Below are 15,212 nucleotides of genomic sequence, written 5' to 3' on the forward strand. Positions count from 1 at the left end.
AGTTACTTTTAAATAAGTGATAAGAAAAAGACACTTTGAAATGTTTTTAAAAGCTTTTTATTATGAAAACTTTCAAACATATTCAAAACAGAGGGAATATTGTAATATTCCTCTGCTACCCATCACCTAGCTTAATTAGTAACATTACACTATTTTTGTTTTATCTGCTCTCTTGCCTTTTTTTTTTTTTTTTGCAAAAGTATCTTAAAGCAAATTCCAGAAATCTTATCATTTCATTCATAAAGAGTTCAGTATCTACTGATAGGAAATTTTAAAAAAATATATAAAACCTTGAGGTGTCTGGCTGGTTCAGTCAGTGGAATGTGTGATTCTTGGTCTCTAGGTTCATGTTGGGAGTAGAGTTTACTTAAACCACCCCCACCAAAACTCCACATAGCTACAGTTATCATACCCAACTAAACTATCATATGATATGCAGTCTCATGGCTCCTCATTTGGTTTCAAATTATATTTTCCCTAAATTAGGACCAAAGTTCATACAGTGTTGCTAAGATTCATATTTCAATAGGAGTTGCAAAAAACCAATTTCCTAATCCTGAATTTGTTTCATTTATTAGCTATGACTCTTCTATCAAGAAACAACAACAAAACAAACAAACAAAAAACACAAAAACCTCTCCCCATATCAACTATTTGGTTACCCTGAAGTATAAAATGGTACAGGAAGGACAGATGGATCCTTGATTCTTTTAGTAATATATTTTCAGAGTAATAAATTGGAGCCCTTATCAATCTGAAAAGCTGATATTTAAGCTGAAATCTGTCAAAATACAGCCATGCAAGAATTAGGAGAAATAGCATTTCAGGAACAGAGAACAGTTAGGGAAAAGGCCCTAAGGTAGGAAAGATCTTAGCGTGTTTACAGCCTAGAACGAAAGTCATTTTGGCAGGAGGGGAGTGAAAGGGCCAGACTTGAATGAGACAAGATTGAGAGTGAGTTTGGACCACATCATGCATTGTAAAGGCTCAAACCACATCATGTCTTTATAGACAGAGTAAAAGGGTTGGCATTTTATAATGAAAGAGGTGAGAAATCAGTAGAGGGTCTGCATTTTTAGAAGAGAACTCTGCTGTATGGGGCAGTAGACTATAGGTAGACAAAAGCTGAGGGGCAAGACGGTAACAGCTTGAACTAGAGTGGTAATAGAGCAAAAGTGGGAAGGGGGAGTCAATACTCTGCATTAACCATCTTAAATTTGATCTGTCTTCTGGGCCATTCATGTATAAATGTGGAAAAGTCACATAGGCAACTGGACATATGTCCCCTAAATTTCCTAGAAGAATTGAGACTAGAAATACGATTTCTGAGTTTGTGACACCTATAGGAATTGTACTTTAGGTCTTGGGACTAGGGACTGGATCGACAAAAAAGAGAAGGGGCTGAAAACAGAGCCCTGGGGTACATGAGCATCTAGAAACCAGAAGAATGTACAGTGGTTATGCCAAGAATGCACAGATATTGTACTTAGTACACCTTTCTTCCTTAGAAAGTAAAAGAACACATGCATATATGTGCATCAGCTAAAAATTATCTTTGTCAGTCATTCTTGCAGCTAGTATTAGGCCAATGGAACAAGAGTGAAAGTGATATAAGCAACTTCTGAGTCATCCCAGTAAAGGTAAAAAGTGTGCTCCCCTTCCCTTTCCTTCCTTCTACTAACTGGAATGGAAATGTGCCATGCAGCCATGCAGCCATGCAGCCTAGGGCACCTGGAAACCACAGAGCAATAAACTGAGTCTGAGTCACAAGAATTACCTTGCAGTAAGTGCAGCCACACTAACCTCTCCTTTATTCAAGTCATTGCTCTTTTCTCTGTTACACAATGTAGTAGAACCTATATTCTAATTCAGAGTCCAATCATTTTGTAAGCTGATAAATATCTCTAAACCTACAGAGCTAAGGACCACACTGTGAGTCTCTGGTAACTTCGTAATATGTCAATGTTCACAGTACTGGATGGTTCAGTTTTCTGCTCATCCTAATTAGACTATGACAAACTCAAGGGTGTAGTCAGGCAGTAGCATCAGTGTGTAAAGGGCAGGTACCAAGGAGCCACAAGGGTCCCTTAGAAATCAGACTGTAATTTACTTACTTTATCTTAAAGAGCCCTGGATTTGATGAGTCCAGGATTGTGGATGAGAAATATAGCCATACCTCTCTCTTATAGTATTTAGACTGCTGGAAATCCCTAGAAGTCAACAAGGTTTATAAGCAGTTTGGTGGTCAGAGAAAAATTAATGGGATCAATTTTTAAATATAATTTCAAATTTATAAAAGGTAAAAGTAGTTGCTATTCCCACAGAAATCCAATTCTTTTGTTAACAATTAATTCTTAAATATTTCAGGCACAATAGCACAGATTTGCCTTAGATAAGGCAATAAGGTATTTAGTTCCTATATGCAAGCCCATTACTTAAACCTATGCTCAACTTAAAAAACAGCAATGTGTTCCAATGCTGGAGGACAAATTGACTCCGTTGACACAGACAGTATTTTTCTCCCATGTATAAAGAAATAGGGCTACAATAACATTAGCAAGCAATCAAAATTAGAATGAGAAAAACATCAGGCAAGAAATAAAAAAGGCATCCAACTTGGAAAGGAATAAGTAAAACTGTTACTTGCAAATAATAGGATCTTATATAAAGAAAATGCTAAAAAAAAAAATGCTAAAGACTCAACCAAAAAACTGTTGGAACTAGTCAATGAATTCAGTAAGGTTGCAGGATATAAAAACAACATGCAGAAATCAGTTGCATTTCTTTACATTAATAACAAAAGACCTGAAATAAATAAAAACACCCCATTCACAATAGCCTCAAGAATAAGCTATTTAGGAACAAATTTAACAAAGGAAGCGAAAAATCTTTGTGATGAAAACTGTAAGACTTTGGTGAAAGAAACTGAGGAAGACAGAAGGGGCAGAAATCAGAGAGGGAGATGGACTCTGGGAAACATTCTGAGGGTTTCAGAAGGGAGGAGGGTGGGGGGAGGGGGGTAACAGGGTGATGGGTATTAAGGAGGGCACTTGCTGAGTACTGGGTGTTATACATAACTAATGAATCACTGAACACATCAAAAACTAATGATGTACTATACAGTGGCTAACTGAACATAAAAAATAAATTATAAAAAAAGAAAAGATATCCTGTGTTCGTGGATTGAAACAATTACTGATATTAAAATATCTACATTACCTAAAGCCATCTATAGGTTCAATGCAATCCCTACCAATTTCCAATGGCATATTTCACAGAAATAGAAATAATTCTCTTGGGACACCTAGCTGGCTCAGTCAGTAGAGCACGCAAACTCTCCATCTCCAGGTTGTGCAACCCCCACACTGGGTATCGAGCCCACACTTAGAAAAGAGGAAAGGAAAGGAAAGGAAAGAAAAGGAAAGAAAAGAAAAAAGAACAATCCTAAAATTTGTATGAACCACAAAAGACCCCAAAAGTTCAAAGTAATCTTGAGGAAGAACAAAACCAGAGGTGTCACACTTCCTGATCTTAAAATATAGTTGACCCTTGAACCATGAGGGTTACGGGTGCTGACCTGTGCTGTCAAAAATCCACACAGAACTTTTGACTTCCCCAAAACTTAACTACTAATAACCTACTATTGGCTGGAAGCCTTAACAATAACATAAATAGTTGATTAACATATCAATAACAATATGTTGTATGTATTATATAGTATATTCTTATAATAAAAAAAGAAATTATTAAGAAAATTATAAGAGAAAATACATTTATAGTACTGTTCTGTGTTTATTGAAAAAAATCTGCATATTACGTGTACTCACACAGTTCAAATTGGTGTTGTTCAAGGGTCAACTGTATACTACTACAGAGCTATAGTAATTAAAATAGTGTGGTAGTAGCATGAAAAACAAACACACACTACAAAGACCAAAGGAACAGAATGGAGAGTCTGCACTGTGGTCAACTAATATTTGACAAGCGAGCCAAGAACTAAATAGGGAGAGCCTCTTCAATAAATGGTATTAAGAAAACTAGAAAGCAACATGCAAAAAACTGAAATTTGGCCCTTATCCTACACTGTTCCCCAAAATTGACTTGAAATGGATTAAAGACTAAAAACATAAGATCTGATACTGCAAAACTTCTGGAAGACAATGTAGGGAAAATGCTCCTTGACATTGGTCTCTATGCAATTATTTTTTAAATATGATCTTAAAGCACAAGCAACAAAAGAAAAATCAACAAGTGGGCCTATGTCAAACTAAAGTTTCTGTGCAGCAAAAGAAATAAAAAGGTAACCCACAGAATGAGAGGAAGTATTTGCAAACCATATATTAGATATATGGTAGATATATTAGATTTCTAATATAAGCATTAGATATATTTATATATAAACCATGTATTAATCAACTAAAAATAGGCAGAGTAACCAAATAGACATTTTTCTAAAGACAAACACATGGCCAAAAGACATGTGAAAAGATGCTCAACATCACTAACCAGGTGAATGCATATCAAAACCACAATGAGATATCACTCACACCTAGAATGGCTTCAAGACAGAAGGTAACAAATATTAGCAAGGATGTGGTGAAATGGGAGCCGGAGTGTGGAAGTTTCTCAAAAAATTAAAAATGGAAATACCATATGATCTAACAATTCTATTCCTGGGTACTGTTGAAAAGAAAAACATACACCCCAAATGGAGATGCTTAATGCTAGGTCAGGTCATCAAATTGGAGCTTAATACCTACCCTAATTACAGTTTCAATCTCCTTCAGAATTGTCTTATCAACCAGTCAGGAATTTTCTGGTCAGCACCAATAAGCTCATCTGTCTCAGGGGCCCTCTCCATCTCCCCCAAAATGATGAGGTAATCCACCAAATAAGATCTGATTTTCCTCAAAGGAAGGGGACCTCACACAAAATAATCCTTTCTTTCTGTTTGGGACTTTCTTGTCCTGCCTTTGAAAACTTCTCCTTTTCTGCAGCTCTTTGTTGCTCCCCTCTACTTGAGTGCATGTTGCCTGATTTGTGAATTGATTAATAAAGCTAATTAGATCCTGAACTTGGATTTTCGTCACTTAAGTTTATAGCCAATGGAAACAAAAACAGGGTATCAAAGAAATATATGCACCCATTGTTTATTACATTACTCACAATGGCCAAGATATGAAAATATCCGTTTTATATATATATATATATATATATATCCAAAATATAAGTATCCATCAATGAATGAATGAAGATGTAGTGTGTATATATATTTATATATATACAGTAGAGTATTACTCAGCCATGAGAAAGAAGGAAATCCTGCCATTTGGAACAAAAAAGATGGCCCTTAAAGGGATTTGTTGGGTGCGAGGTATTTGCTAGTGCTACAGTGGTAATCATATTGCAATATACAAGTATCAAATAAAAACATTGCACACTTAAACTTACACAATATTATGTCAATTTTATCTCAATAAAAAGAAATTTAAAAATGGAAAAATCAAATGATTCAGTGTCCCACGTGATGAGCTAAGTTTGTTATAAGACTTTAAGGAAGATAAAAAATAAATTAAACTTGTGGTTGGAAGACACAAATAGCAAATGTATGCCTATAGTTGGTTACACACTGTGAGAAAATTAACTGGTTTGTACAAAAAAGCAGGAGAGCAGCAGGGAGCTGAGGATATTTGTGAATGATTATGATGGATATGGGAATAAAAGCTGGAAAAGGAGAACAGTGAGGACTCAAGGGGGGAAGCGGAGGGTATATTACTTGTTCTTAACATACTGAAGACTGACCAAGATGAAGAGCTAAAATACTGACAACTTCTACCTACCACTACCATATTCTTCTGCCTCCCCATCAGATATCACTATTATAATTTTTGGCATTTCCCTGCTTAAAAAAGACAAAAAACTTTTTATCACCTTTATGTTTGGTTTGGCTTAGTGTTTAACTTTTAAAAATATCATGATGCACATAGTTTCTTCTTTTTAGCTTCTTTCATAGTTTGTTTCATATTGTTCTCTATAACTGCTTAATTTTCATTGCTCTATAATATTCCATGGCTTAAACATATACCATGTATATTATAAAATATAAAACATTTTACTAAGGTATTCTCTTCCATTAATGAGCATTTGGGTTGTTTTCAGTTTTTGGTCTTACAAACAATGCTAGGAACATTCTTGTTCATGACTCTTGTACATACATACAAAGAATTCCTTTAGGATATAGTACTTAGGTGGAATTGCTAGGTACCAAAGTATGTAAATACCCAATTTAAAAGATAATTCCAAATTGTTTTTCCCAAGTGGCTATATTTCTTTACACTCCCCACAGCAATTTATATGGAATCTTATTGTTCCACTCCATCTCTACCACCTGTCAGAATTTAAAATTTTTGCCAGTTGAATGTGTGCAAATGTACATCTGTCTTCATTTGTAGTTTCTGATTCCTGTTTAGATTGGGCATGTTTACTGCCCATGTGAAATGCCTATTCATATCTTTTGAGCTTTTCTATTATTTTCCTTCTGGAGCTTTAGGAATTTTTAATATATCAGCTATAATTTTTTCCTATCATGTGTGATGTAAATAAACTTTCACTCTGTGTGCCTTGTCTTTTCACTTTTTGATGTCTTTTGGTAAAAAAAAAGTTCCTAATTTTGATAAACTCACCAGTTTTACTTATATTTTTGTGCTCTTTTCCTATGTATATATTAATGTTTTGGAAATTTTACTTTCGACATTTATGTTTTAATTCATTTGTAATATTTACATATGGTATGACAAAGAAACAATTTCTTTTTCCCTTTCCACATGGATGGACAATTTTCCTGTTTCTGTTCAGGAAGCTTTTTTCCCCTCCACTTATTATACTGTTTCTTTTACATATCAAAATTTCAGATATGTGTGGGTCTCTTCTTGACTCTCTACTGTTAAATTTGTAAATAGATCAATATTTCATTAATTCCTACACCTTTATAACTCAATATCTGGTGGGGTAAATCCCCTCTTTTCTGTTCTTCAGAAATTTAACTATCCTTACTTTTGGCTTTTCTAATAAATTTTAGAAAGAGCTTATGAAGTTCACAAAAAATTGTTGGGATTCTAATTGGAAGTGCACTGAACCTGCAGAGCATTTTGAGAACTGACATCACATCATAATATAGGATTTGTCTATATTTGTCTTCTTTAATGTCTCCCAGCAAATAATTTATTTTTTACATGTCTTGCACATCTTTTGTTAGATTTATTTCTATGTAACTTAGTTTTGTTCCTATTATAGAAGACATTGTCTTAAAAAATTATGTATTGCGATTGCTTGATGATGGTGTATACACATCACTGGCTTCTGTATTTTCATCTTAAAACAATCATCTTGGGTAAACTATCATTGTCAGTAAATTGTAGTCTTTTTTTTTTTATCTGACAAAAAATTTATTTTTTCAGCGTAACAGTATTCATTGTTTTTGCACAACACCCAGTGCTCCATGCAAAACGTGCCCTCCCTATTACCCACCACCTGTTCCCCCAACCTCCCACCCCTGACCCTTCAAAACCCTCAGGTTGTTTTTCAGAGTCCATAGTCTCTTATGGCTCGCCTCCAAATTGTAGTCTTTTGAGTTTTCTAGGTAGACAAATCAAATCATCTGCAAGTAACCATTTTTCTTCCTTCTTTTAATCCCTATATTTCTAAGAATAGCAAAGTTCAATGTCAAACAGTAATAGTGATGACAGGCATTTTAGTCCTATTTCTCAATTTTAAAGGGGATACCTTCAGTGTTTCCTCATATGAAATGACGGAATTGATTTTAGTTTTGCTGTTGTTGTTTTAATACAGATACCATTTATCAGTTTAAGGATCACCCAATCCCCTTTAAAAGCAGAAATGTGATTAGCTTTTTCTAAATCTATTACTTTTTCTCCTTTAATCTGTTAATATGGCAAATGATAATCAAAGATGTTCTAGTATCAAGCCGACCTTTCATTATGAGCATAAACCCATTTTATAGTGTATTTTTATATATCACTGAGTCTGATCTGGTAGTATTTTGTTTAGTATTCTTTTATAAATATTCTTGAATGAAATTAGTAACATACTTTCTTTGTATATTTGGTTTTCTAGCTTATAATGACTTCACTGAATGAGTTAGGAACTATAACTTTTTTCCATTATCTCACAAACTTTCTATAAGCTTGAAATAATTTCTTCCTTGAAAGTTTGGAAGAATTCTCTTGTAAAACAATCTGGATCCTGTGTACTCTTTGTGGACTTTTAATTTCTGCTTTTATGTCTTTAAGTGATGAGATTATTCACTCTTCTTCCTAGTTTTTTTTTTTTTAATTTTCAGGTTATGTCTATTTTTTCATATTTATTTGCATTTATTCATAGAATTTTTTTACTCACAAAAGTCTTTGTTTGTTCATTTATAATAGCATTTATACCTACTCTCATTTTTCATTTTTTCAGAGCTATGTATATTTCGTTAGAATTTTCAAGAAATAAGCGTTTTGCTTCTATTTACTGTTTTTTCTATTGCCTTTCAGTTATTCTGTTCTTTTTATGACTTAAGATGAATAGTTTGATAAATTTTTAACCTTCCTTTTTCTAAAAAGGCATTTAGTTTACAAAGTTCCCTGCAAGAATCATTTTTGCTGCATTTAATGACCGCCATTGTTTTTTCCTCTGAGCCATTAAAGGGTATTTTAACATTTTTTTCCAACCTATTTATCTTTTAAAATCTATTTGTTTTAATCAGAAGAAAACATAATTGGTATTACTAAGTTTTGTAATTTTCTATGATTTGTTTTAAGGCTGTTTTTATAAATGTTTCATGTATTCTTGAAAAGAATGTGGAATCTCTTAACTGCTGGATGCAGATTCTGTAAATATCCATCGGATCAAGATTACTGTTTTGTTCAAACATTCTGTATCTTTTCTCTTTAGAAGTCTATTGTCCAATAATGCAAGTTGAAATCTTCCAACTTGATGGGTATATATTAAGTATTTTTTAGTAGCATTATCAATTTCTGCTTTAGTCTGTATTTAGGGACAATTTTAGTAAATATATATACATGGTTAGAATTAATGTATCTTTTTGGTGAACTGAATCTTTTATCATTATGTAGAAACACTCTACTCTTGGTAACATTTCTTCATGGTGGGTCTAAAATTGGCTTTGATATTAGGTAGAACTACCATAGCTTTAACTTGATTTGTTTTCACATTGTGTTTTTTCCCTCATACTTTTACTTTCAACTTTTCTATATACTTATATTTCAGATGTATCTTGTTAATATTATAAAGCTATGTTTTTTAAAAACTTACCTTACTTTTAACCAGTTTGTTCCATTTACATTTATTGTAATTATTGATATATTTGAATTTATTTCTAATTTTTTATCTCTTGATTTGAAATTTATATGCACTATATTCTTTTTATGAATATCCTGGACACTTAATGATGTACATTTAACTAAAGTTAATGAATACCTTGACACCCCAAAAATACAAGAGAATATTTCAGCTCTGATCTTCCCTGTCTCAACTGTCTTACTACTGCTGTCTGGAATTCGTTGACTTAAAAAAGTCATCTGTTCTATTGTGTTGTGTTTATTTTCATTTACCTAAGTGTTTACCGTTTTTTCACAAGGCTTTTTGGGTCTTAGATCATTCTTAGATTCATTCTTAGATCTTTCCTACTTCTTGAAGTGCTCCCTTTAGAATAGGACCCTTGAGAGAAACCCTCCTTTATTTTTTAAAGCAAATTTTCATTTGCTTTTAAACTAATTTCACTTTCTACATAACTTCAGGCTGACATTGTGTTTTCCAATGCTCTATAAAGAGAATATTGCACAACTTTCTCTGTTAATATTAAGAAGTCAGCTGTTAGTCTTTCCTCTATAGCTAATTTGGTCATTTCTGTCTGGATAGTTTCAAGATCTTGTCTTGGTCTACAGTTTCATTACAATAGTTCTATGCATACATTTATTTATATTTATCCTTTATGGAGAGTATTTTGCTTCCTGGATATTTTTTAATTTCTGGGGAATTTGCAGCCTATTATCTCTGCAAATACTGTCCCTCTTCCATTCTTTCCTCTTGGGTCTCCACCCCATTTTCCATATTTCTCAACCATCTTTTCATATTTTCCATCTCCTTTTTATTTTATCCATTTGGGACTGATTTTTCAGATATACTGTTCAGTTTTCTAGTTCTCTCTTCAGCTCTCTCATCTGCTGTTAACCAACATGGTTTCAAATTTGATCAATTATGTTTTTCATTTTTGGATTTTTAAAATGTTAATTTCTTTAAAATTTCACTTGTTTATCCTGGTAATTTTAGGATGTACATAAAATGTACATAATATAGATAAAATGGATATAAATATATAAATATAATATGGATAAATATATATGGATATAAATATATAAATATAACGTATAAAGATATAAATATAATATGGATAAAATGTACATAAACATTTTATACATAGCTACTTTCTATTTTGCATTTGAGAATTCAAATATTTGCAATCTGTTGGAGGGGATGTCTAAATTTACTATTTTGTTAGCATTCATTCAATTTAGTTTGCTGTCTCTCATGTGTTCAGTGATCTTTAATAGTATATTACTTGATCTTAATTTGTGGAAGTCCTATGTACCCATTCTGGAGAAGCTTTCTTCAGAATGCATTCGATTTTACTGGTAGAAAAAGAGTGACGTGCAAACTAAAACTTGGGCTCCTCTGGAGGATTTTAACACAAAACATAAATTCTACTGCTATTGCAAGGTTTGTTATCCTCATAATGGTGTTGCTATAGTAATCTATCCTTGACAAACTCATTTCTTCTGAATGCCTGCATTTCAAAAGCTAGTTCCTTGCCATTCTGGCACTTACCAGCTCTCTAGCTTCCTACTTCTCTGGCCTACTCTGTGGATTCTGCTTCCAATCCCAACCTCTGAGTGCTCATTTTTGTGCTTGAGCACTCCTTAATTCTTAGGTGCAAAAGCCCCAGCTTATTCAGATTTATGCTCAAGTGTGTCTGTTTTGGGGTGAGGGGTTGCCAGACACCACTCTTACCTTTAATGAGACAAGCAGTACCTCAAATTGTGTATCTTACTGGAGGTGGAAATCACGCAAGATTTCTGACACTTAGAAGTTATTAAAAACTTACCTCTATTTATATATGTATATAGTTATATACACATAAGGCCAGTATCTCAGAGATACATTAGATTTCAAAAGATAGCTAGAAAGCAAATAAGAATTCTAATTAAGATTATGATAATTAATACTTGTTCCTTTGGGTTTCTCATACTCACCCTCAGTTGCTTTGGGAAAATCAACACCTGTAAAAATTTTGTTAGATTTGAATCTATACTATAATGCAGCTTTCACCTAGTCAACATATGACAATTTCCCCTGTGACCTCAGTTTGTATTAAAGGGATAGCATGGATCATTTTATATTTCTAAAATATTCCATCTATAATATTTGATTAAGATGACTATAAAATGACTAGCATTCTGTTTTCATTTACCTAATTTCTGAAAGGTCAGGTCCTAAAATAAAGCTCAAACAAGAGAATGCTACATATATTACTGGTGCTTACATTTTAATGCACACTGTTTTTCATTTATTAAGACTTTGATTTTTTTTCATCTTTATATCCTCAGTGTGTAGGACACAGAAGGTATCCTATAATATCCAGTGAACAAAAGATACTATTGATAGTATACAAGTAGAATGCAAACTTTTCCCATTACTACCAGTGAAGAGGACAATTCGCTCTGAATCAGATTTTGCCTTAGCAGGGCAAAAAGCACTTGCAAGAAAGCTAAGTAAAGTTAGTCTTTGAGATCTTGATTATAGTAGAACTAATACATATTTTGACCGGCAGGAAGCTTCCAAAGGGAAATAATACTTAAAACCAAAGTTACAAATTATAATCTATTTAAACTTTAATTTGTGCATTTGTGGTAATTTATGACTGCAAAACACTTTTTTCTTAGAATGACATAAAGGCACATTTCATTTGAATGCATAGTGTACCATTCTAAAATATACTAATAATTTCCTTACAAAGTGCTTGAGCAGTCACTTACACATACAGTAATAGCAAAATATATTTACACTCTATAGAGTTTAAAATTTTAAAATCTGACTAAAATATATATATATTTTAAAAACTACAGAAAATATTAGTGCTTTCTTCAGCTTAATTGTGTGATATACCCTGCCCTCTAATTTTTTTAGTGATTGACTTCAATTAAAAAAAAATTTCTGTACACTGTGTAGTTACAAAATGCTATGTCAGTTTTTAATGCTAAAAGTCTATTTTAGACATTGCTTTCTATGCATATTTGAGAACCAGAAAAGGTGAGCAGACTGTACCTCAAAAGTATTTAGTGTTTTTCTCGTGTTGTGTTAACACTGTAAATTAAAGCTGGACAATAAAGCTAAGATCCTCTACTGTCCTTTAACAAAGAAGTTAACTGGCATTTTAAAATAACTTTAAAACACACTGCTCCCTGTTTCTGTAAGATTTTCCCCCAAGGAATCTTGGGTAATAATTAATTTGGAAGGAAATATGAATTACCTCTGAACAATTTTAATTGTTCTTGGAGTACACAAAAACATGCCAACATACCTAGCAAGGCTGAAATATAAACTTTCTATAAATCAATGTGCTTTCACGCTTCTCATAGAATTTAAATTTGAACAATTTTTAAGACATGAGATCATTGCGATTAAATGGTTAATTTAGCATGGTTAGTTAACAATTTGCTATTCCTGAGATATGACGACCCTAATATGCTAAGCACAGAATCAAAGATGTTATTATTGAACTAAGTAAAAAGAGTAAAGTTGTAGACTAGGAGGAAAAGAGTGCAAAAACTAACAACAACAAAAAAACCCAAAAAACTCCAGGCAAGTGGAAGAGTCATGGCTTCCTATAATAGCATTAAAAAAGCCACAAATGGATCCTCTGAAAAGTTGTAAAAAGTATTTGATCAAATTGTTTTTGAGACTTTTGAGGTACAGCTTTAGTGTTATAATAGTTTTTATAAAATATAGACTGTTTTATCAAAAATATTTATACATTCTGTTACAATATATTGCTTTTGCCCTCAGTAACTGCCAATATAAAATCTGGATCCAGTGGCCTAAAATGTACAAATGCACTTAATGTAAATGCTGGAGTTTGAGGCGTCTGCTTGGCCACCGTACAAAAGTGATGAAGTGGTGAACTTAAATAATAAACCTACAACATAGAATACATTACAACTTACACATATACATGTTCACAGCATGTATACAATGACAATTCCCATGTTTTAACAGATATAGTTCCCTTCTACAGTAGACACAAGAACAAGATAAACTGGGTTGATAAATGTACAATGAATATCAAAAAAGGAGTAATTAGTTCATTGATTTTGGAAGAAGGTATGATTGAACATATCAAGTGTCTAGACTTTGGGAATGCATACAGGTAATACAGTATCTTGGTTCAGGCTAATCAGAAGTCCTCGTTCTTAAAATTTTAAGTGAATGCTGATGTTTAGTTGTTCCTGTTTGTTTCAGCATGGTTTAATGAACAAAAAATTGTTTGGCAGGTAGCTCTGCTGGAAAGCTATGAGGCTCTGTAACATGGTTGGTAAAGATAAGGCAATAAAATTTTTTTTCCTAATAAATATAGAAAATTTATAAAACAAGACATCAATTCATTATTTTAAAAAGCCAAAAAATGTGCACTTTTTTTGATATTACAGTTATTTCATTAAAAAAAGAGCATTTGCCTTATTCAAACAAAATTACTATGTGTAAATAATAATAACATCCCAGGCCCTTTTGTTCTTTTTGTAAAATATAGCTAAATGGAGTGAAATGATTAACCTTCCTTTCACTTAAGGCATAGCTAAGGACTGTGGAAGAGTGGTTTTTTTTTTTTCTTTTCTTTTCTTTTTAAATAGACTATTGATCCAAAAGTATTCATTTGTGATAGGTTTTCATGGCTGATGTTCATTTCACTTAAACTCCATGAAACTGTTTCCAGTGCTCAGATTTACGTTGAAAATACATTAAGAAGCCACTTTCAAGAAGATTTTAGTATAGTCTTTTAAGAAATCTTCATGTGTTTAAACAAAAAACTCAGAAGCTACTGGTGGCACAGAGAGCAAATGAAGGGTTGCTATTGTTAAGAGGTCTTCTTGTGAGTCAGTTTGCTTGGTTTCACAGTGTCTAGGAATTTAACACCAATCAGCAATGTAGTCAAAATCTCTGAACATTTCTTGTTCCTCTTCTGAAAGTATCCTTGGTTCTCGAGGTGGAGTCAGAATAGGTGCTTCTGAGGTAAATTCATCATCAAAATTGCTAACATCTTCTCGTCCTCTAATGGTAGGTACAAATGGTGGCTTGACTTTTTTGTCCATGAGAGCACTCCAATCAATTAGCTGGATTCCAAAATATAAAATGACCAGTTTAGTTTCCTACACCTAATTGCTAGCTTCACAAAAAATTTTAAACTTTCACACTTACCCGGAAAAATGGGTGCTTTTTTACATCCTCTGCATCTTTCTCACCGGCTCCAAGGCGCCGCTCAGGATTTCTTCTTAATAGCTAACATTAACATAAAGTATAAAAGTTAAAATAAAAGCAGTGACTTCACTGATAAAGGTTCTTATAACCTGCAAAGATTTAGATGTTGTTTTGGTATATGTTTGTCTAAACCATGCAATATCTATGAAGTGAAAAACAACTTCTAAAATTCGAATTGAGAAATATCCTTCAATATAAGTAGTTTATAAACCATTATTTCTTACCCTTCTCATTATTGATATGGCTTCTGTAGATAAGAACCTTGGATACCTTACTTCATCATTTACAATACTGTCAAAAACCTCCTCTTCATCATCACCAGGAAAGGGAGACTAGAAAAAATATCTTTGAGTAAGTCAAAATGAATTTTAATACTGTAAAATCTTATCACCTATCCAAAGTATAACCAAGAACCAGGCAGTGAGGAAAAACGACAAACCAAACTACCAAAAAATAAAACAAGGACTATAAGAAGCCACAAAAGAGACCCAATAGATTAACCAGATGATACACTATATACTCTCACTGAAATCTTCTTCAACTTTATTTCCCAGACTCTAATAACACATTTGGTTATATTACATAATACCATCTTTCAG

General features: G+C 32.8%; 1 protein-coding gene across 2 annotated transcripts in view; it reads right to left on the bottom strand.

The window, feature by feature from the left end:
* Window positions 1-11,947: 11,947 nt before the first annotated feature.
* The window catches only part of PKN2 (protein kinase N2), a 140,498-nt gene continuing 137,233 nt past the window's right edge, over window positions 11,948-15,212 (bottom strand). For both annotated transcript variants that reach the window (XM_046004623.1, XM_046004613.1), the window contains 3 exons: window positions 14,838-14,945; window positions 14,554-14,634; window positions 11,948-14,468 (listed from right to left, as the gene is read on the bottom strand). In XM_046004623.1, the coding sequence (XP_045860579.1) occupies window positions 14,265-14,468; window positions 14,554-14,634; window positions 14,838-14,945 (393 nt within the window). In that variant the 3' untranslated portion in view covers window positions 11,948-14,264. The remainder of the gene's footprint in view (window positions 14,469-14,553; window positions 14,635-14,837; window positions 14,946-15,212) is intronic.

This window comes from Meles meles, chromosome 1 (assembly GCF_922984935.1).
Source record: "Meles meles chromosome 1, mMelMel3.1 paternal haplotype, whole genome shotgun sequence".
In the NCBI taxonomy this organism is placed as follows: domain Eukaryota; kingdom Metazoa; phylum Chordata; class Mammalia; order Carnivora; family Mustelidae; genus Meles; species Meles meles.